At 38.5% G+C, this 22,677-nt stretch overlaps 1 protein-coding gene across 1 annotated transcript in view; it reads left to right on the top strand.

The window, feature by feature from the left end:
- PDGFC (platelet derived growth factor C) overlaps positions 1-22,677 on the top strand; it is a gene marked incomplete at its 3' end in the record, with an annotated part of 127,500 nt that overhangs the window by 67,994 nt on the left and 36,829 nt on the right. The window contains exon 2 of the mRNA XM_084264005.1: positions 4,173-4,368. Within this exon, the coding sequence (XP_084120131.1) occupies positions 4,173-4,368 (196 nt within the window). The remainder of the gene's footprint in view (positions 1-4,172; positions 4,369-22,677) is intronic.

The following is a 22,677-nucleotide window of genomic DNA, read 5'->3' as shown; positions in this document are numbered from 1 at the left end:
GCATTCAGAGAATAGCTAAGAAGTGCCTGGAGGCAACTGAACCAGAGACAGAGGACAGAAAGAGGTACCCCTGTGTGCCTTTAGTTATTACTACTCAAAGTAGGCTTACTGCTTTTTGAAAGCCTGGTGAAAGAGGAAGAAATAGCATGTTATGTTACATTTCAAAGAATTTCTTCAACAAAGTCTCAGTTTCTATACATGTGTGGAGTGCAGTAAAAATTATATGGGAATGTTGTCAGGAAATCCTTTTGATTACTTTAATTAAAAAAACCTGCTTCCCTCTGAAGTTCTGCAGTAACAAACAAGTAGTTACTGTTATCTTTTGTTTCTGTGTTTTAAAGTGGAGGACTCGCACATACCACAAAATTGTTGTATGTCTGAGAAAGCTCTACTGTTAATTTGAAGAAGTTGAAATGTCACGTTTAAATTTGGCCCTTTTATTTTTTAAACAGTCATAGCCAAAAGTGAGCTAATGCTGTTTCTGGAGGCCTAAAGGTGATTTTCATAATTAAGGGCTATTGAATGAAATGTAACAAATTAATGTATTAGCTGTACATGATTAGCATCTTGTTCAGTCATGAAACCAGTGTGAGGTTAGCAAAATCTTTTAAAGATCAATTTTACCAGTACTGAGTGATCTTTTAAGTTGATCAGCCCTTCAGTGAGTCTGTGCTGAGTCTGTTACTCCACCTGCAGTGCTCCGCTGTTCTCCTGCAGCTCCTTGCTTGTCTCCTGAACTGTATATGATTTGTCTGAGTTCTACTCATGACCCTCACTAAAATGTAGTGATTATGATGTACTAAGAAAGAGGTATTTGGTATATTTAAAAAGTGTCAACGCTGATCTTTGTGAAATGTGTTGTGCCCATGGGGGAAGAGACCTACTTTGAAGTAGGCAGGAATGAGCTTGTCTAGTTGGTGGGTTTAATTTCAGTTTACAGTGGCATCTGCTGATCTGTTTGGTGATACTGTGGTTTTTCGTCTGTGTTACCATGTCGGTGGAAGGGTTAGGCACTGCTGTGCTTTCAGAATGCCTGGAATCTTGTAATTTTCGGAGGCAGACTTTCTCCGTTGATAGATATATAAATCTGGTGATAGCATCTTGTACCACTTCAAAGACGACTGCGGCAACTCATTCTTCAACTTGAGGCTCTGTTAAGTGTGTTCTGTCCTTCGCTAATAAGTGTAACCATGTCATATCCCTGGGTCAGCTCAGGGTTTTTTCCCATCTAGTATGCCCCATTCCCAGGACTTTCTCCTGCCAGGGAGTCCCGTTGCCCATCTTCTGATAAAGTTTTTTTACTGAAGATGCAGATATGTTTTGGTCCTCGACTGTTCCTGCTTCCCTTGCATGATATTATTGCCCCCTGGCTGAGATGGTGCTTTGGCTGTCTTGATCCTTGCCTAAACTTCAGGGTTCTTTAATGCTGTGTGTACAGTAATCATCTTTTTTTCTTCTTTTTTTTTTTTTTTCTTGGGTGGAGGGAGGGTGGGGCGGATGGTCATAATAGAAAGTCAGATCATCACAGCTTTAGAGTTATGCTGCTGACTGCTGTAAATCTAAACTTGTTACTCCCTTTTAAGTGTAACTTGGACTGATTTCTCCCTAAAATAAAATAAAGCCAGGATTTGAAACATCATCTTACAAAGAACAGAGACTACAGTCTCATCTCAGGCACGTTCAGGTAGCTGCGTTCCTCATGCAATCCTCAGAATAAATATTCAGAACATGAAACTTGGTAGGAAAAGGCTAGCTTTTTGTGGTACAATGGTACAATTTATATAGAAAGGATTAAAAGGAATATTGTAGTTTATCTAAAGACAAATAACAAGCTTCATTCTCCTAACAGCAGTTACTTGCCTTTGTAGTCATAGAAAATAATTCTTTTGTAGGAGAAGAAATGCCATTGTGCGAGAGCAAATATTTGACATGGAGCAAGTGTTGTGTGTGGGAATTTGATACATTCATGGAACACTGTTGTGTGCTAAAGTAAATAGATATATTTCCTTTACAAATGGAGGAACTGAGGACACCGGAGATGTCACAACTTTTGTTCGCTAAATTGTCATAGGCCTTTTCTCTTCTTTTCCCACTTTTTGTTGACTTCTCATTTGATCTGCCTGGACTATTTGCAGTCCTTACTTGCTGTTGTTATCACTGTCCCAAGGATACAAAAGAAAGCACTTTATTCATGTGTTGTGAAATAAAACATGGTTTGTAATCCTGTGTGTACTTTTAAAGAAAAAATGAGTCAGTGACTAGAGTGTTGTCAGACACCACACGTTGACATGTTTGTCTGAAATGGCGGTCCCTTGCATACTTTGGAAATAGCACTCTGCTCTGCTAATCTCTGGGAAAGTCACTTTTATTATTGTTGGCTCCTGTATTTAGTGTGCAGCTCTCAGCTGACATACTGTACATTATAGAAAAATGCTCGTGACTCAGCTAACAAAAACCCAATGAAGGAATCTGTTTCTTGGGCCTTTTATTTTTTTTTTTTTCTTTGGAGCTTTTTTTACTTATTCCTGCATGCTGTCATGTCTTTTCTGTACACGAGACAGTTGGCCCTCTGGAGGGAAACACCACACTACCATCAGTTTTATACAAGCAGCAATTCCACTTAAAAGAAATTTACCATTTTCATACCACAAGTAGAAGGCACCAGTCTGTCAGAAGGCAAAAGTCTGACAGACTTTAAATTATATTTAAGTATAGATTAATTCTTTTAAAATAGCAATATTGTTTCTATGGCCTTCTTTTCTTGCAGTACATTCATTTAACTGTCAGCCTTTACATGTAGCTATAATAAGGTACAATTACAGTGTATGTTTTCATTGTAGGCTGAATCATATGTCTTACATAACTTAAAATGAATGTTTGTCATAATGCTAGTTATAAAACAAATGTAAAAATAAGGTAAAGTATCTTAGCTGCAAGAGACAATGAGTAGCTGAAAATAAAATAATATTAATAAATCTCCAGTACAAAATTGCAAGCTTATTTTTTATTTCTGGAGTTATTTATAGGTAACACTGAGACTTCCTATGATTTACAGACTGAAATGTGAAATCCAACTGTATACAGGTTTTTTAGAAGTCAAAGAGAGCAAAAGTCATGTGCTATAGAATAAGGAGGATTTTTTTCATTTGATGGAGTTAAATTTTATAGTTTAGAGATCTCATCATTGTATGTCACAATGTTAAAATGTATCCAGATAAGGTCAATCTCTATTTTTTGCAGCTAAACACACGGTAAGAGCTGATTCCAGCTGATGAATGTGAATTCCTGTGAATATTGGGCACTTGAGAATGAGGTTTCTTGAGTTACTGTGAGGAGAGCTGTTGAGGGTCTGAAAGGCACAGCTGCTGCTCACTGAAGAAGTCCTTTCCTTTCGGTAACTCTTTACCGTTAGGAATTCATAACCCGAAAAGGTCTTTTCAGTAGGTTCAATGTTACTGTATGCTTTAAAAATCAAATATAGTTGCCTTATTTCTTCTCACTTGGTTTGTGCCACACTGTAAAACATTAATTTAATTTTACATTTCTGTAGTCTAACAATGCCGTGAAGAATTTTGAGGAATGCCCTCAGCTGAGGCTTGGCAGTAAAGGCCTAATATCTTAACTTGGTGACTTTCCCAAGGATGTCCCAGTTTCATTCCTGTAGTGGGATGACTTTTTTCTGATACAGCCCTCCAGAAGAAGGTGGCCAACAAAGTCCTTATCACCAGACTCAAATCTGGGGCAGTCTTTTAATAAGAAACAAAATTAAACCATTCCTTCTGTGTTAGGTGTGAGCAGACCTCTCCCTGTGGCCTTCTGTATCTCTGTGCACTCTCTAGTAATAAAGAAATGAAACCATCAGCAGGCTGTGTGATGTAGTCCCTTGGGTTGCTGGGCTTCCACAAGGAGCCTAGTCTTGCAGTCACATTTCTCTCCACTTGAACTTCTCTTCTGCTTTCTGAACAGCAATTCAGGTTTGGGTTTGAATGCATTTTGCCAGCAAAGTAATACTTGCCACTTTTGGATGGTTACGATATAACTTATCCAAACAGAAATTCATAGCAAGATGAAACAAATAAATCAAAAGTGTCTTTATCTGCATATACTATAAAAACACTTCAGGAAAAGGAGAAGAAATTAATGTTGCTACATCTGTTTTCTCTTTACTATAGGTGTGCAGGATCCTCAGCATGAGAAGATAATTACCGTGACTACTAATGGAAGTATTCACAGCCCCAAGTTTCCACACACATACCCACGCAATACTGTACTAGTGTGGAGATTAGTAGCAGTAGATGAAAACGTATGGATACAGCTTACTTTCGATGAAAGATTTGGGCTTGAGGACCCAGAAGATGACATTTGCAAGTAAGTTATTTTTCCTTTAGTGTAGAAAAATCTAAAGGGAGGTGTCAGGGATGGAACAAATTTTTTGCTGATTTGCAGAAGTGTGACACTTTCATGTTAATATATTTATAAAATGCGTTAGTTTATGACTTGCTTTTGCAGTGCTAGGAAAGGATTTCATGCTTGAAAGCTTTGGGGCACCCCTGTTTTCCTTCTGCATTCAGGATCTGGGGCCACAGATACATGATACAAAAATGCAAAATACTTAGTCTCACTCTCAAATAAATGTTTTGACACCTGGGAAAATATTCTTGCAGAATATTAGAGGATTTAATGCATAGTTTTTACAGAGAAAATTTGTGTGAGCAGGTTACCTGAAGTGCAATTCAGGTCTCAACACACAGTACAACATCCCTATTAAAAAAAACCCAACAATGCAAATCATCCCTCCACCCTACAGCACATCATTTTAATAGTCTTGAATGGTCTCAATTTTCTATGAAAGCTAGCACTTATTTCACATTCTTCAATGGTACTTGGTTTTTCTGCCACTTCAGTAAGTGCTCTCCCTCCTCAGTCACTGCCACAGGTTTTCTGCAGGGCAGTGGGGTCTGTATTTCCTTCCTGTGATGTGCAACGAAAGCTTCCTATCTTGGGAGGGAAATACCTGTGACACAGCAAGCATCATGATGGATGTAGTTCTGAATCAAGCCATATGATAGATCGTGGTTTAGATATGTTGTGAGGCAGAAGGGGGTGACATATATGCTTCTTGTGGGTGGGTGAAAGGAGAGACATCCTAAACCTTTGTATCCTGTGTCTGTCTGCCATCATAGCAACACATCTTAAAAAAGCCAATATGTGAATTGTGGTAAATTGTCTGAACTCTTTTCTGTAAAGTAACAGATAAAATATGTCATTTCAATGGCACTTCCTCCTTTGATTGGATGCTGGAGAGGTACTTCACACAACATTTTTCTTTCAAAGTAGCTGGGTTTCTGTTTGGGGTTTTATTTTTGAGTACCTTGTATACACGCATTTGATTTGACTCTTGCTTTTAGTTTCTCTGAGTGATATTTGATTGTGTTCATAACAAATTTGAATTTGAATTTCTTAGAGATTACTTTTTCACTTACCCTAAATTTGGGAGCTGAGGTTCATGACTTACGGGTAGATATCTTCCATAATTCTGAAGGAAGCAATTGTCAAGGCCATGTCACATATAATTAAAATCCTAAGCACTATAAGCATATGTTTGCTCAGATGAGTGCACTCCCTTTGCACAATAATTCTTTTCTTTAAATGAAAACTTAGCTTGCTTTTTCTTTTCTTTGCATACGGCAGAGTGAAGTGGCAAGTGAAAGAAAACCCAGGTAGGGTGACTCATCCACTTGCAAAGAAAAAGTAAGATAAGTTAAAATATTTTTAATATTATAACTAGAAGAGTATTTTAATGGGAGCACATTTATTATAAGTAAATAATGTGCTGAATACAAAAGCACTGGTCAAATTAAGAATAAGTCACTCATAATCTTCATTTGGTCGTAATCTTATCGTGCTTGTATTTGTGTAGGGATGCCAGGAAGCTGTATGAATGCAGTTTCTGATACGTGCACTTTTGAGGACCAATTGGGTTTTTTGGTGTGCCAAGATGTGAACCTCTGAAAAGTTACCTCTGAGAGTTACATTGGAGGTTTTTTAATCCAAAGGAAATATATAGCTAGGGTTCCTGTGAAATTCAAATTCAGTAATAAACTAAATAAAGAAGAATGTACCTTTTTTGTTGTGAAAGGATTATTAATAATTGACAAGTTGAGGAAATAACTAAAACGTGGAGTTCAACTCTGTAAAACAATTCTACACAGGCTAAGTTACTAGTTATCAGAGTACTATCTCTTTATATGCAATGTCTTGTGTTCCTTATCTGTTGTAGGTCCTCATAAATTCATTTAATCTTTTTTCTCAGTACCTTCTATAGAAAAGCTAAGGGCTTTTATTGACTACATCCCGTACTATTTATTACTTCTCTGTGTTTCTGCTGTCTTGACACACATAAACCAGTATTGTTGCTGTAGAGTACTCAACAGTTTCTCCAAAGGCAAGTTTATATGACCAAGGACAGAATAAAATATGAGATGAAATGTACTGTATTGTAACTCAGCACCTGATTCTTTAGTTCTGACCTGTGACTGAGGCTAGGTAAAAACTGCAGCCCAGTAATGTTAGACTGTCTATGCAGCAGTGTGTGGTTTGTACTGGGATGTCTTCCTCCCTGCTTCTGTAGTGTATGCCAGAACCTCATGAGTTTCCTGCAGTGGTCACAGTCACAGTTTCCACTTTCTCTACTTGCTGCTTATGCAGCACCTTCTGTGCAGTGCCTGAGCTTTCTCTATCATCGCTCCAGATTGTAGTGCCCCATGGTGTCAGCTCACTGGGAGAATATGCTGCAGTATATTAGTTTGAGATAATTAGTAGATTTTAAAATCTCCTAATTATTCAAATATTGCTCACGCTTAGGAAAAAAAAATAAACACGAACCAAAACCATACCCAGCTATATAAGAGATTTTTGTTTGACAAGGTTCTGTAGCAGGAAAGCAATGGTAGTGGTGAATAAGAAACATGCTAAATGTATCCTGAAGCTATAGGAAGCTTCTGCCTGTATCTGGCTGACTTGACCTCCACACTTGGATTTCTCTAGAGTCAATTCTGACATTTCAAGATATTCTGTGAGGTCTTTTCATCTAGATAAAATGCCACATTTTACAGTGGCTTTGAAGGTACCAGTCTAGCCTCCGCTTGAAATACTCAGCTGAATCTGAATCAGAGCAAATCACTGGCTTTACTTGCAATTCAATTTACAGCATTTACTAAGGTGGAAAATTTGGATTACAGCATATTTTATGTTTGACCAGCCATCCTGACCCAGCCTCACCTGGAGCAGGAGTAAAGTGCATAGTCCTAATTGTTGTGCTAATTGTCACCAGCCTTAAGCATGATGGCTGTGTTCTGTATGTTTTGGAAACAAAGTTTAAATTACAAGGTTTTTTTTTAAAAACAACTTTGGATATTTTGTCTGTATTTCTCGAGGTGATATTGGTCTTGGATTTACAGTTGTGATGTGCTTGAAATTTCTGCAGTACATCTTAGCATTGCTTAAAATACAGCTAATAAATTTTTTTTAACAATAGTTTTATTTCATCTGCACTGCATCCTTTCTATGGGTAAAATGTTAAGAATCCCACCGTGTCCTTTCCCAAGTGAGCAGAAACTAATTTACATGGAAACTAGATCCGTGTGTGTATCTCAGAAGAGATTTAGATTATTTGGTTGATAATATGAATCTATAATTCTCTGCAGTAGTGCAGGAATTTCAGCCATGTACACTTTGATTTCAGTTGTGATTTGCAAAACAAAAAGCAAACCAAAAAAGCAAATGAGGAGGATACAGTTTCATGGCTGTTTTGTGCAGTTACTGTTCAGATGATAGAACTGGCAGTGAATTTTTCTTACATAAGGGAATTTCTGGGTAACAGAGGTAGAGTGGATTTATATTCTGAATGTCCATACTTTCTGATAGCTTTTCTTCTGTGGACATGATAGCTGATATGACAAGTCATTATTTTCATGATGCTAGCCCCTCAGTGCTTCTTTTTATCATAAGGCTACTAGACTTCTGTGCCTGACAGCTCCTACCGTCAGGGAGATGCCATAACTGTCCTTGACCAGGAGAGACTGATTTTTGCTCAATTGTTGCTTGTTGTCCAAAATTGTTGCTTTCTGTCCCTGGGAATCTGCAAGGATAAAAGCTTTGGAATAAACTTATCTGTGACAGAAAACACAGATTTAGCTTTCTTACTAAAGAACATAGATGTTACAGTTGCCTTTAACAGGCAGTCTGATGTTGTGAGTACGTTGTTCACTGGAGTATTACAACACAAGGCTGCAACAGGAAAAGAAAAAATAATATCTTTTACATTAGTAAAGTGTGCCAAACACACTCTTTCCTTGTGCACAGCATGGCTCTAGTTGTTTGTCTTAGTAGTGGTTGCAGCTGTTCTTTCTAATCATCACATGATTACAGTCTGTTTGACTTTTATCATATATAATAAAACACAGAAATGTATCACAAATCCAAAGTGCAATTACTGTAGATAAGATGATAAGGAGAAAATGTAAAATGAAAGAATGTGGAGCCCACTAATCGTTGAATAACAGATGCCATTTGACCATCTTCCTTTTAGGATAGCTATACTAATTCCTGACTCTTCAGTCCTCTAATAATTTAAAGGAAGAACTATAGTCTGGTTTGGATGTGTGTGTGTATTGTGTTTTCGTGGAGGGGGGTAGGGGGAATGACTTTTAGCTGCTGCATATGTGAATCCATTCATACAGATGTATAAGTGAAGCATTTACCTATAATCTTGTGAAAGTTCTCAAAGCTTGTCTAGTTAATATATGCAATGAGTAGAACTTTTGCTCAAAGAAAATTAGTTAAGCCGAAGGCAGCTGTCAGTGCTAACAGGAGGTAAAATCTATGTGAGTAGATTTTTTTTCCTCTGCACATCAAATTAAATACTTAACTCTTAATGCCAGGAATGTTTTTCCTCTGAGGGTTCCTAGGATGATGTGTTAAGATACAGAGACACGTGCATTAAATTCGCTACCTCCCTTTTCCCTTATGTGTCTGTAAGCTACTTGCTTTCATTTCACATCTGTTGTGACTAAAATATGCCCAAGATATTCCTTCCCATTCAGGGGACATCAAGGTTCTGGGGTAGAAACCATAATCCAAACATCTTCAACAGTCCCTTGTGTTCCTAATGAATGTATCATTTCAAAATTGTTGGCAAGGGTTAAAAAATTAGGTTTGACTCAGTCTGACAAGACTGAAACAAGTGTATTAAGAAGAGGCATACAGATGCTGTCTTTAGGAGGTGGCTATGAAGAATGAAAATGTATGCTTAGCAGTCTCTTTTTTTAACATGTACTGTGATAAATGCATACTATGCAGTGATAAGTTATGGTAAACACAATAAAAAGTCTAAACATTTTTATGTGCAATTTTCTAAAGAGATCTTTCAATGTAGTAGAAGACAATGAGTAGCTTACACCACGTGCAGCTTGCTTTCCTGTAAAATCTTACAAATCATAGAATCACAGAATGTGTTAGGTTAGAAGGGACCTTTAAAGGTCATCTAGTCCAAACCCTGGCAGTAAGCAGGGACACCTTTAGATCAGATTGCTTAGAGCTTCCTCAAGGCTGACCTTGAATGTCTCCAAGGATGGGGTCTCCACCACCTCAGTGTGCAACCTGTTTCAGTGTCTCACCCCACTCATAGTAAGGAGCTTCTTCCTAATGTCTAATCAAAACCTACCCTGCTGTAGTTTAAAACCATTGTCCCTCATCTCCTATCACTACATGTCCACACAAACAGTGCAAAAAGATTTCCTGTGGATCCCCTTCAGGTACTGGAAGTCTGCTATAAGGTCTCCCCTGAGCCTTCTCTTCTCCTGATCAAGCACAACTCTCTTAGCCTGTGTTTGTAGGAGAGGCGCTCCAGCCCTCTGATCATCCTTGTGACCCTCCTCTGGACCTACTCCAAGAGGTCCATGTACTTCTGCTGTTGGCTCCAGAGGAGGATGCAGTACTCCAGGTGGGGTGTCACCAGAGCAGAGCAGAGTGGCAGAATCACCTCCCTTAACTTGTTGGCCACAAATCTTTTGATGCAACCCTTCTGAGCTACAAGCGCACAGTGTTGACTCATGTCCAGATTTTCAGCCATCAGTACCCCCAAGTCCTTTTCCTTGGGGCTGCTCTCTATCACATCAGCCTCCAGCCCGTATTCATAATGAGGATTATCCCAGCCTATGTTCAGGACCTTGCACTTGTTCTTGCTGAATTTCGTAAGGTTTGCACAGGCCCACTTCTGTAGCTGGTCCAGGTCCCTCTGGATGGCATCCTGTCCCTCATCCTTCTGGCATGTCAACTGAAACACTCAGCATGGTGTCATCATGTCCATGGTGCACTTGATCCCACTGTCTATGTCATTGATTAAAATATTAAACAACACTGATCTCAGTATGGATCCCTGAGGGACATCACATGTCACTCCTCTCTATCTGGACATTGAGCCCTTGAGCACTACCTTCTGGATGCAACCATCTAGACAAATCCTTATCCACCAGACAGTCCACTCATCAAATCCATATTTCTTCAATTAGAGAGAAGGATGCTGGGGGGGACCAGGCCGAAAAGGCTTTGCAGAAGTCCAGAGAGATGTCATCCATTGCTCTTCCATTGTCCACTGATGCAGTCTGTACATTGTAGAATGTTACTAGGTTGGTCAGACAAGACCTGCCCTTGGTGAAGTCATGCTGGATGTCTCAAAACACCTCCCTCTCCTCCATGTGCCTCAACATAGCTTCTAGAAGGATCTGTTTCATGGTCTTCCCAGGCACAGAGGTTTGGCTGACAGGTTGGTAGTTCCCAGGGTCCTGCTTTATACCCTTTTTAAAAATGACCATGATGTTTCCTCTCTTCCAGTCACTGGGACATCACCTGACTGCCATGACTTATCAAATATCTTCAGGACTCTGGGATGCATCTCTTCAGGTCCCAGGGATTTGTGCACATTTAGGTTCCTGAGCTGGTCACAAACCTTGTGTTCACTTACAGAGGGAAGGACTTTGTCACCCAGGTCCCTGTTATGAAGTCTTTCAACTTGGGAGATGTGAGAAGAGAGGTTGGCAGAGAAGGCTGAAGCAAAAAAGTTGTTTAGAACCTCAGCCTTCTCATGTTTGCCAGTCTTGCTCATTCAGGATGGGTATGTTTTCTTTAACCTTCCTTTTCTGGTTGACATACCTCTAGAAGCCCTTCTTGGTATTCTTGGCATCCCTTGCCTAGTTTGGCTCCAGACGTGCCTTGGCCTTTCTGACCTCATGCCTACATAACTGGGTAGCGTCTCTAATACTCTTCCCCAGGATACCTGATCCTGCTTGAACTGCCTTTGAAGTTCCTTCTTGCCCTTTAAGTTTGACCAGTAGGTCCGGACTCCACCATGCTGGTCGCTTTCCTTCTTTGCCTTATTTCTTACACCTGGGGATCAAGAGCTCTTGCACTCTATAGAAAGTGTCCTTAAAGTTCTGTCAGCTCTGATCTTCTCCCTTTTTCCCAAGGATGTGTTTCCAGGGGGTCCTATTGACCAGCTCCTTGAAGAGCTGGAAGTTTGCTTTCCTAAAATTGAGGGTCCTGACTATGCTCCTTGCCTGACACGTACCCTTGTGGACTCTGAACTCCACCGATGTGTGATCACTGCAGCTCACGCTGCCTCCAGCCTTGTCATCCCTGATGAGCTTGCTTGCATTGGTGACTATCAGGTCCAGGACCTCATTCCCTCAGGTGGGGCTGTCTGTTTCCTGACTCAGGAAGTAATTGCTGAGGCACTTCAGGAACCTCCTCTATTGTCTACAGCGATCTGTAGATAATCTAGCATGCAGAGTAACATATGGATGCAAAAAATCTGAAACTTCTAAGTGCTTCAGTCAAAAGAGAACAGATGTTTTGCTTTTGTTTGGCCCCTTGTCATGGAAATATCATATGACATCAAAAGTTACATGCATGAATGAAGAATTTTGGTATCTCTTCTGGAAAGATGAAATTCCACCCCCCTGCACCCTGCCCTGGGGAAAATATATGTAGTTTGCTTTGACTTGGGTGTATTGTAGAGGCAATATTGGTGCGTGTGTGAAGAATGTACTAGTATCAAGCATAGATTCAGAAGGAAATGCAACTCTTTACACTAAGTAAATATTAATTCTGGGGGTTTTGAGGGTAATGAGCTCCTTATCAAGGTCTAGTTCCCAGTCACCGTTTTGTGGACAGCTGATGGTCTGTCCTTACTGTCAAACGGTCTTCAATGCTTCTGGTGGACTGTGATTCCAGAGGGTGAAGTTATCTCTCAGGTAAGAACAAAGTTCAAGTTGGCTTGACAAAGACCTTCAGATGAACTTTGTGTTTAAAGAGGAACTGGTGCAGCCAATAGTCATAGTGACGCTTGTTGCTAAGCAGCCGCGCTGCTGGGATTTGTACTGGGATTTTTGTATATTGAATGGCTGGGGTGAGTTCTAGCATTCAAGTGCCTTAGATTAAACTAAATACTGACAGAAAAGAATTATTATGAAATAACTAACTTAAGATTAAGTCCCTGGTAGCAATGCTGATATTTTACCTGTGTCAGGAAGGTGGCATCTTAGGAGCCATAACTCTTACATTAAGGCAGCTGGAGGGGTTGATTTTTTTTTTGCTTTTGATTTTTAGTTGTTCAATCCCTTTGTAAGACAACTGAATAGTGAGACCAGTCAAAAAGAGGTTTAAGTGCTGCATGGATTTAAATAGAGGATGACAGTGGGGAATAGGGATCAAAGTTTTGAAGAAGTTAGGTAAGTTTAGGACCAGGGTCCTTTAGTTATCTAAAAAAATGATACTACAATGGTTATTTCTTTCATGTGAGTTCAATTGTAACAATATTTCTTTGATTGAATGAGTGCAGAAGAGTTCAATAGACTCATGCATCCTGCCTTTCCTATATTTTGAAGGAAAAAGTAGAATGTTGTTTTGCATCTTTCTTTTGGATTTTCTGTGATTCCAGAAAGAAATGATTCAAACACTAATTCATCTTGCAGCTGTTCCTGTTCTGCTGGTTTGCCTATTGCCCCTTGATCACACTGTGCCAGAGGTGTGTACTGTTTCAAGAGGTATACACGTTCCTTTGGGTCCTCTGCTGCTTATTGGAAGTTGCTTATTCTCATGATAACGGTTTTGTAAATGTGACAAAGCGTTTTATGGCAGCCAGGCAGTAAAAGATGATGAAAAACATAGAAACCCAAAATGCAGTATGGTTATAACTGAGACTGCTCTGTAACACGCAGTTCTGAGTTCACACATTTTGAAGCTTAAGTTCTGCAGAAAGGGTTTATAGCTGCAAAATTGTACTCTCTAAGGGCAACATGTGGAAGGGAAAGAAATGGGGATGCTCCTCTGAGCAAAATGTGAGGACAGCACAGCCTACAAAATGCCATCAGAACATGTTGCACAAACTTAGGGGCTATCACTGCATTCTTGCTCACCAACTTTTCCTCCTTTTACAGTAAACTCAGTATTTATTTTTAGTATCCACTGTTGCTAGAGGACACTAAAACAAGTATTATTTCATAAGTAATTAAAAATCTATTTCCACAGTCTGGGTGAGTGTTAGGAAAGTGATTGCTGATGAGTGGGCAGTTCACATAATCCCTTACTCCTTTTTAACACTGGAGACTACACTCATTGACTTAAAAAAATATTTTATACTCCTTAAAATTCCTTCCTGGTCCTCTCAATCTCAAGCAAGCTGTTTGAATAAAGTAAACTATGTCCACAGTATCAAAATATTTTTGTAAATGGTCCTAATCCTAATTTATTGCTTCTAAAATTGTTTCATGTTACCGTAGTTGGCTGTGTTTCTAATGCTGTAGGCTGCAGTTATTTTCTTTGAAAACGTGTGACATTGCTGGGTCTTGCTTCTGTCTGGGGTACTCTGGGAACAGTTGTTATTGATGGAGTTCCCCTGCTCCCACCCCACCACTCATTAAAAGACAGATGTAAATGTGTTTATAACTGGGCACAAAAATAGACTGTGAACCATCGCCACCTGAGCTCAGGGATATAGACAGGGCTCTGCAGTTTCTGGTGTGCTCTATTAAATCCTGATGTCAAGAGAAATGCAAGTTGCAAAGGCCCAGCAGCATCATCTAAGGTTACCCTGTGTAGTGTTTACATGTTCAGTTTATACATAGCATGCACTCCCTCCCTGATGTTTTCTTGTTACTGCAAGTTAAACTCACAGCCTCAGCATCAGGCTTATAAGCACCTTTCTCCTTCTCAATCAGCAGGAATAGCAGACATACCAGCCGTCCTATTCATAGACAGATGGTTGTGTTTCTTTGCTTGTTAACCAGATTTTAGTTTTTCCCTTGCCCTCCTTGCCCTCTTCCTTTCCTCTCTCCCTCTCACTAGATGCTGCGCTCGTATCTTTTTCTGTACTGTCAGTGTTTTAACAAAGTATGTTGCTCACATGAAATTGGACTTAGCATTACCTGCCAGTCTTGTCAGTCAGACAAATCAGTAACAGTCCCGTCTTGCACTTGATGCTGCTCCATTAGGGTAAGGTGGAAGCGAAATGTAATGCAATTTATATTCATCTGTTCTCATCCGATCCTCAGGATATGTGAGAAGATGCATGTGCATGAGAAATTGCAAAAGGGGAAGATTACTTAGGATAAAAAGGGTTAGATGGTTGCATGGGAGTGTCCTAGGGGTTTTATTGAGATAAAATCTTTTCCTTTTCTGACAGTAACATAAGAATGGGGAGACCAGTAAAGTAGCAGTAATTATTAAGAAGTACTGTTTCAGACTAGGCTTTGATTCATGTGCTGTGGTTGGATTAAAAATAGGTCTCCATGATTTTATGACCATTAACTTATAACTAGGTAAACTGTAGTGAGAGGAAACTCCTTATGCTCTTTAGGTGAAAACTGATCTCCTGCTAGGGCTGGGAACACATTATTTCTGCCTCATGCAGTGTTATGTGACTGCTCAGTTACATTACAGGGATTTTTCACTTTCTATTCAAGTTACAATTACTAGCCTGTCCTGAAGCAGGATATTGGACTTCATGACAAATGGTCTGTCCTGGATTGGTAAATCCTGTGTGCTAGCGTAGCAGCCAAGAGCCCATGTGTTATTGTATCACTGATCTAAAGAAATAGAAGTGTTTTCATTTAAATAAACATAGATAGAGCCTTAATTTCCATTGAGTAAGGCAGGAAGGAGGCAAAGGTCTAGAGGATCCTGACTGGGGGTGTGATGCTGTTGTATCATCAGAGGGTGCTTTAGGGGAAGGGGTGCTGCCTGCACTGCTCCAGGAGAACTGTCACATACTATAAAAATGCTCTTCAGGAATTAGTTTGTGGTTCTCTTATTAAATATATACCCTTCAGTGTTGTGAGGATATGTCTTAGCCAGTAGTTTTCATATCACTGACTGGAGCCATAGCTACATTCAGGACATAAGGATTGACCATAAAGAAAATATTACCATTTGGCATACTGGAATATATATTTAAAATACTGCTTAAAAAGGACAGTAAAAACATGATTATGGATTTGCAGCATCTGAAACAGATGCACTGACCTCAGTGAGCAGTGTAAATAGTGGTAGACATTTTATAGTAGGCTCAAAGGACTGCTTTACAACTGTGGCTGTTGATGGTGAGCATTGGCTTCCCCTAATGCTTTTGGTTTTGTACAGAATGTTCATCTGTACAGCTGGAACATGTGATTTACTATGATAGCTGTAATTCCTGAGATAAAATATATCAGAGTTTACAGAGAAGTCCTGGGTAAAAGTTGGTCTGGCCTTTCATCCTTCTAAATCTGGAGAGTGCAATACTGTATATGATGTGGGACACATGGAGAGCTGGTACGCTGTCAAGAGACAAGGGGCTGTCACTTTAAGGAAGGACACATGCTTTGGAGACTATAGTGTCCAGTGCAATGGGACAAGGGGACCCTGAACTCTGGCCATTTCCATGTGGTGTTGTGCTATAAGTACATAATAATAATAACTTGTACAGGTTTTTCACAACTTGTGCAAAATAATAAAGAAATCTGCAGTCCACAGGTAAGTCAGTAGCAGAAAGCAGACAACTGGAGGCACAAGCAAATGTTTCATGAGATGTTATCTATTTTATATTCCTTGAAAAATAACCTTCCCAAGTGACGATTTAGTTTTGTGGGAAATTTTTTTTCACTCATTTTATGTAGATACAGGAGAATCTGTAGACAAATAGGAAAAAGGTAAGCCTAGCATAGTAACCCTGAGCAATAGAAACTCATGGACACTTACTCTCCATGGAACATCTTCCTCTGGATTTTAAGATTAAGGGTAAGTAAATAGACTGGGGCATCATTTGCATACTGATTCATATATATTAATATGTTTTTTCCAAGGTCTGCAGTTTTCCTAAATTCATCATTATCTTTGATATATAGTAATAGTACTGTTTATATTAAATTTCATGTAGTGTTTTTGTTTTGTATCTCTGTTCTACTCACTGTGCAATTTTTAGACCAAACTTAATCGTTATTTAAAGAGAGACAAACACGTTCCTTATCCTGACTGGCACTGGGACTGCATGCCATTCTTTGATACAAAGAAATAAACATAGGTAGCTTTAAAGAATTTAACAATTGGCATTTTAAAAGGAGGAGTTTGAGGAAACCATCTTCTTTCCAATCTTACCTTCACTTTTGATCTGCAGGACTATAATGTCTCTGTCTATATGATTCAAGTGCTTGAAATAATTTGTCAATAGAAGTAATACCAGTATAAATTAGTTCATAGCACAGGTTGTCTAAAACTGGGTTCTGTGGTTGCTCTATTCCCAAAAATATGTATTTACATCCTTTATCTATGTCAGTAGTTTAACATATGTTAAAATAATTACAGAACTGCTGTCTGATTGTAGTTGTTTTGTTTTAGACCCAAACTACATTTACCAATGTATCCAGTTTGCAATTTCTCATTCTCATGGAGAAGTTAGTGCCCCTTTTATCCCCAGAAGGCAGAACTTACCTTCAGAGACTACACAGTGTTCGTGTGCTTAAGGTGGAGGACCAGTGTGCCTAGATAACAGTCACAATGATTTATTTCCTAGAGGGCTTTGTGTGCCCATTTACTAGTCATCAGGGAAAAGATCTGTTTTCAACAATACTGTTTATCAGTTGGCATTGAAATAAGCTTTTGATACAAAGGAGATTTTGAGGAGGAGGGGGAAGAGGCACATTTCTTGGAAATCATTTTTTGCATTACATGCTTTGGCTCTAGTTAACCAGGCAACAAAAGCTACTGCACAAAATTGACATATCCCAACTTTCACATGATGGTTCAAATTTTCAGCAGATCCACAGAAAATGGAAATGTGTTTTCCAGTAGACTGGTGAGTGGTAATGAAACAGTTGATTCTTCCAGATCAATCAGAGCATCCTTTTCATGAAGATTTCATACGTTTCAAGAATTGGGGTGTTTGAACTCTGTCTTTTCCCCCTTTCACTTGCAGTGTTGTAGATGGATATTTATGATAAAGTGACTAACAATGACTGAAGGACAAGAAAATTGGAATCTAAGGATCAGACATTTTTTTTTTAAATGTATCCTAAATAACAATGTAGAAATACAGAGTGAGTTGTGTGGTTGTGTTAGAAGCGTAGGGCTGTTGCTAATCAGTACGAGGCAAGATTAAATAGAGAACCATGGCAACCATCTAACATTTGTGAATGAATCTGTGTTTCCATAAGGCAGTTCCTAATGTACAGTACTGCATATTCTAAAATAGATGTATTCAAAGTAGGTTGGCGCAGAAACTACAATCCATATTTGGTGAATGGCAGTTAGAAATGTTCTCTGTTTATACCTTGAGTATCTTTATTTCATGGAAAATGTAGACATGGCAGGATACTTGGGGTTTTTATGCTCATTTGCAGTATTGGCTGGAAGTAATGTCTATTGCTGGAAGTGATGTTTGTGTATAATTAAACATCATTTTCTGAGTACAAAAACCTGACCTCATCAGTTATTTATTTGGATTATATCTGGGTATGCTGTTTCTTTCCAGTGACTGTTAAAGCACAGTAATGTGTAGGATCAGCAGATACAGGTACTACTACAGAAATTTATTTCGTGTCAAATCATTGCTGTTCCATCATTTTTCTCTTTTTTCTTTGTTTTTTAATGTTAAAATATCAAGCATGACATTGCAGAACATAACTATTCCCGCCCCCCCCCCCCCCATTGCTGGATAATCCATAACGATATACAAAAGAGTTTCCTCTTACAGTAGAAGGCACTGCCAAGCCCTCCTAAAGAGGATGAATACTAGGGATGAATTGCCCATGCATGTTGTGAGCCCCAGGAACTAGATTCATATGATCTGGGCAACTTTTTTCAGAACTTCCTATTGGAAAGACAAAATCTGGATATAATATTTTAAATATTTAAAATTTTGTATTAGGTAGCCTTTTAAAAGCAGCTTTCTTCCAGCATTCTGTCTTTATTGCCACCTAAAGTAGCCCCAGTCAGTATTTCAGATAATGCTGAGCAGAATAATTGTTATTGAACTTTTTTACCTTGCATGGAATGTTTGGTGCTGCCACAGGGTCACCATTTTAGCCAAGGTCCCTTCTCCTCTCCCTTCCTCCATGAAATTTGGTTTCTGTATCTTTGTTGCCTGGCTGACAAGTGGAGTTACTAACAGCTAACTTTACTCCTGTGCATTGCTAGTGCTTTGTGACTTCAGGAACTTTGATCTACTACACTGAATGGAGGACTTGACTGAATGGGCCAATATTTTCCAGTTGTCTGGCAACAAATACAAAACAGAATGAAGTAAATTATTTCACTAGAAAAGCAAATAAATTAATTAAGCAGCTGTTCTGAAGCTCACCAACTTGCATGGCAGGTGGATGTACTGCCAGGCCTGGCCATATTAGAGGGGCAGGAGGGGAAGCAAAACTAAGATTTCCTCATACATGTATTGAAAAATAGTGCCCAGGTACCTGTGGTTTCATTATTACTAAATGTGTAATTTTTGAGTAACTTTTAATTTTCATTTCTCATATCTCTGCTTGGTCTGAGACTAAGAAAAGAGGAAATTTCTCCACCTATTGAATGGCTGGTGCAATGCAGTCATCTTTTTACAGCTGTTCCTACATCCACAGGTTTTGTAGTTTGCCTGAAATCCACTCTCTCCCATTCTGTCTTCTTCCCTCTTGGGTTCCTCCCATTCCCCCCTGCCCTTTGGCATAAGATTTCCATTCCCCTTGTCCCGACATCCATTTTTGCTGGAGACCATATGGTGTGTTGAACTGTGGGGAATAACAGGGACGGTTAAACAGATTGGGTCTGCCATCAGATACCATGGATTTGAGTGCCTCTTGTGCTTCAGACTTCCCTTTTCCATCCAGATCAACTTACTCTGCCCATTGGAGCATACTGGAGAGTTGGGTTGACTGGAGGAGGCCTCCAGAACTAATTGCGAGATTAATGAAGATTTGAAAAAAATGTCTTCAAGCTAAACATTTGGCCTTACTTCCCTCTGTATGTAAATATAGTGTTTATTTGACAAAGAGCAACGTTGTTAGATCACTTTGAAATCACTGTTGTAAGTTAGAGGTGAATGCTATACAGACTGTTTTGTCTGTACAAACACCACAGTTAAGGCAAATGCTGGAAAACTAATTTTTTTTTCCACAGGAAAATTTAAGCAATTCAGTACTAAAAAGGAAAATTATTTTAAAAGGAAGTGGAAGAGAGAGGAAATTTTCCTGTAGAATGATGGTGTTAAAATTTTGTTTAGAAGTTCAAAATTTTCATGACAGTTTTTTGTGGTTTCCAATGTTTCTAAAATTTGAGCTGCCCAAATATAAATCGTCTAAATTCTATTCAATAATAGTTTGTCTGGTGAACTGCCAAGGGACCTTGAATGCTTTTGGTCTGCAGCTGAGGGAGGTATTTTGGTGTGCTGTGCTGGCACCAGGAAAACCTTGGAATTCTATGTGCTTTAAAACAAGTTGGAACAGAAATATTCATGTCCCACAGGGCACTGTCAAAACCAAAAAAAAATACAGGGGTTGTGATGAGGTTCCTGTTTCTTAATTTAAAAAAAAAAAAAAGGATTCTTATCAAAGGGAAGGAAAATATACTTCACCTTTCACAAGGTGTTTCAGTGGCTGTGCTAGATTTTTGTCTAGCGTACGTCTATATAGGGATGGAAAGGTTCAATATCACTGATATGACCACAAAAGGTCACAAAATTGCAATCCAAGGTAAACAGCCTGTCAGAACATGTTTAGCAAATGACAGCATAAACCACAGTAATATTATAGCAAGGAGGAGAAAACCTATTCCCTTGGAAAATACATTTTCTGTTTCAAAAGGCATTGAAGTTTAGTGTCATGTACATTGCTGCCTTGCTGTGTTCCAATAAATTGTCTTTGCTCATGTGTTTAATTCAATGCACGGTCCCAGGCACCTAGGCCAAAGGGAAAAGGAATACAAGCTCTGCAACAGGTAAAAGAGAAGGCATTTTGGACATCGTGACATACAAAAGCATCTTTCATTCCAGGAAAAAATGAGGCTGGACCACCTCTTTGTCACAAGTTTTTCTTAGTAATATTTGAATAATGTAATTGACCATAGATACAGCACCAGAGAGTTTACATAGTCATTGCCAGAGAGGGTTGTGTTTTCTATTTTCTGCACTGTACAAAAATGAAGGATTCACTCTTTGGTTTAATTGCTTTTATCCTTGCTTTTTAAATTATTGTTCCATTGCAGATGCAAAATAGCTTCTCAGTTCTTGGTTATTTATCCTACTTTTATTGCATTTCAAGTACAAACTTCTCCTGATGAAGAAATAATTTTGGATAACTGTGCTGTTATCCCCACTGCTCTTTACCCCTGTGATGTGAAGCTGCAAATTAGTGGTACAGTCTTGTAAATGATAAAGCATCTGAAACACTTTTTTTTTTTTTTTTTTACTTTTCCCATCATGTTCAGACTTCAGTCCAGATGTACAATGAGAGGAAATTTAGTTACACAGAAGATTCTTTCAATTCTTGCAGCACATTCAGCCTAGATAACTGACAGGAATAAAGTTACTGGCTAAAAATACCATAATGTCTAGGAAACATGTGAGGGACTTTTTTCTCATGATGTAGACAGAATTTTTAAGGACTCCCTTTGCTGATAGTGAAATATCTACAGTCTGAAGGGAGCTACACTTATATCTGTATTCAGCAGTAAGAAACCAATACTCATTCCTCATATATTTGCTTTTGAAAACAGAAATTGGTCTACAGCACCAGACTTGTTAGCTGAACATAAAAGATCAGAAATCCTCTATAGATCCTTAGGGAAACATTGCAGAAGGGGAGTAATCATAAATTGTGATGTATGTACTGTACCATGTTGCCGTAAGAAGGTTGCTTATAAAATAGGTTTTAGTAAGTCCTTTAAATAGGGATATTGGGATTTTTTTAAAATTAGAAATGGAAACTTGTTTAGAAGTATAACATACAAAAGGATTGAATATAGAAGAAACCCCAACAAAGAGAATTATGTGGATCTGTCATGTACCGGGTGAAGTTTATTTGGGGTTTTCAGAATACTTTTTTCCCCCTCTCTCTTCCCTTTCAACTAATGGCATTAATTATAATTTATTTTAAGGGCCTAGGATTTAAACTGTGAAATTTAATTTTCTTTTTTACTTCAGGGGTACCTGGATACCAAAGGGTACAATAGAATGTACTCTGTAAGTTTTGTAGAAGCATTAACACCTATACTGTGCCTGACACCATCCCCCCAAAACATCTTAAGACATTGAGCATAATGATTAACTTGCTCTTACTCACAAATCAGAGTAGTAGAATATTATTTCATATTCTTAAATGAGAAAAAATGTTACCTTTAGAAACTTCATAAACTAATCTTAAAAATGTAAAAAATAAAGATTAGTGCTCAAAATCAATTTGATAAATGTGTTGAGCCCTGAAGTCATAATAGAGTTAATGTACACATTGCCTTTGTAATAAGTTGTATACCTGATCATAAAGTAAAAACACTGGTGGATTAGTTAAAGGAATTAGTCAGGGTTTGGGGGGGAAAAGATGGTGATAAAGTAATTAGTATCATAAGTTCAACAAAGATTTAAAACTATGGTACATGGCAGTAATGGATTTTGAACACAGTTAATGAGCATATTCATTGCATTCATTTTTAATTAAGTGGAAAAAATACTGGTACTTTAAATGGAGATAATAAATGTACAAGTCAGTCTTGCACAAACATGCAACACAAGAATTTATTGCCTGCTGTCTAACAAGGGAACTGGGAATCATTATAAAGATTAGCTTTACTGGAAAAAAAAACCCAGAAAAAGCTTTAGTAGAAAATGTTTATGAGGTAATAATTTTCACATTAAATATTGCTTGGCATATTTGGTAGAGTGTGTGTTCATGTTTTTCTAAAATATGACTATTTGCTGTCATCAGAGGTAGGACTGTTTGTACCCTTGAAAAGGCTTCAGTGCTATTTACTAATTTAGATTTACTTGAGAGGTGTTTAGTGTATGACTACATAGGTAAGAGAACCTAAAAATATCAGGAGTCTTGAAACTTTCTCAGGGATGTGTTATGCTTGTCTTAGACTCCAGGTTCTGGTTTAAAGGTAAAT

The sequence above is a fragment of the Gallinula chloropus genome (assembly GCF_964237585.1).
Source record: "Gallinula chloropus genome assembly, chromosome: 4".
In the NCBI taxonomy this organism is placed as follows: domain Eukaryota; kingdom Metazoa; phylum Chordata; class Aves; order Gruiformes; family Rallidae; genus Gallinula; species Gallinula chloropus.
The sequence above is the reverse complement of the archived record's forward strand: the minus strand, read 5'-3'. Positions and strand labels throughout refer to the sequence as shown.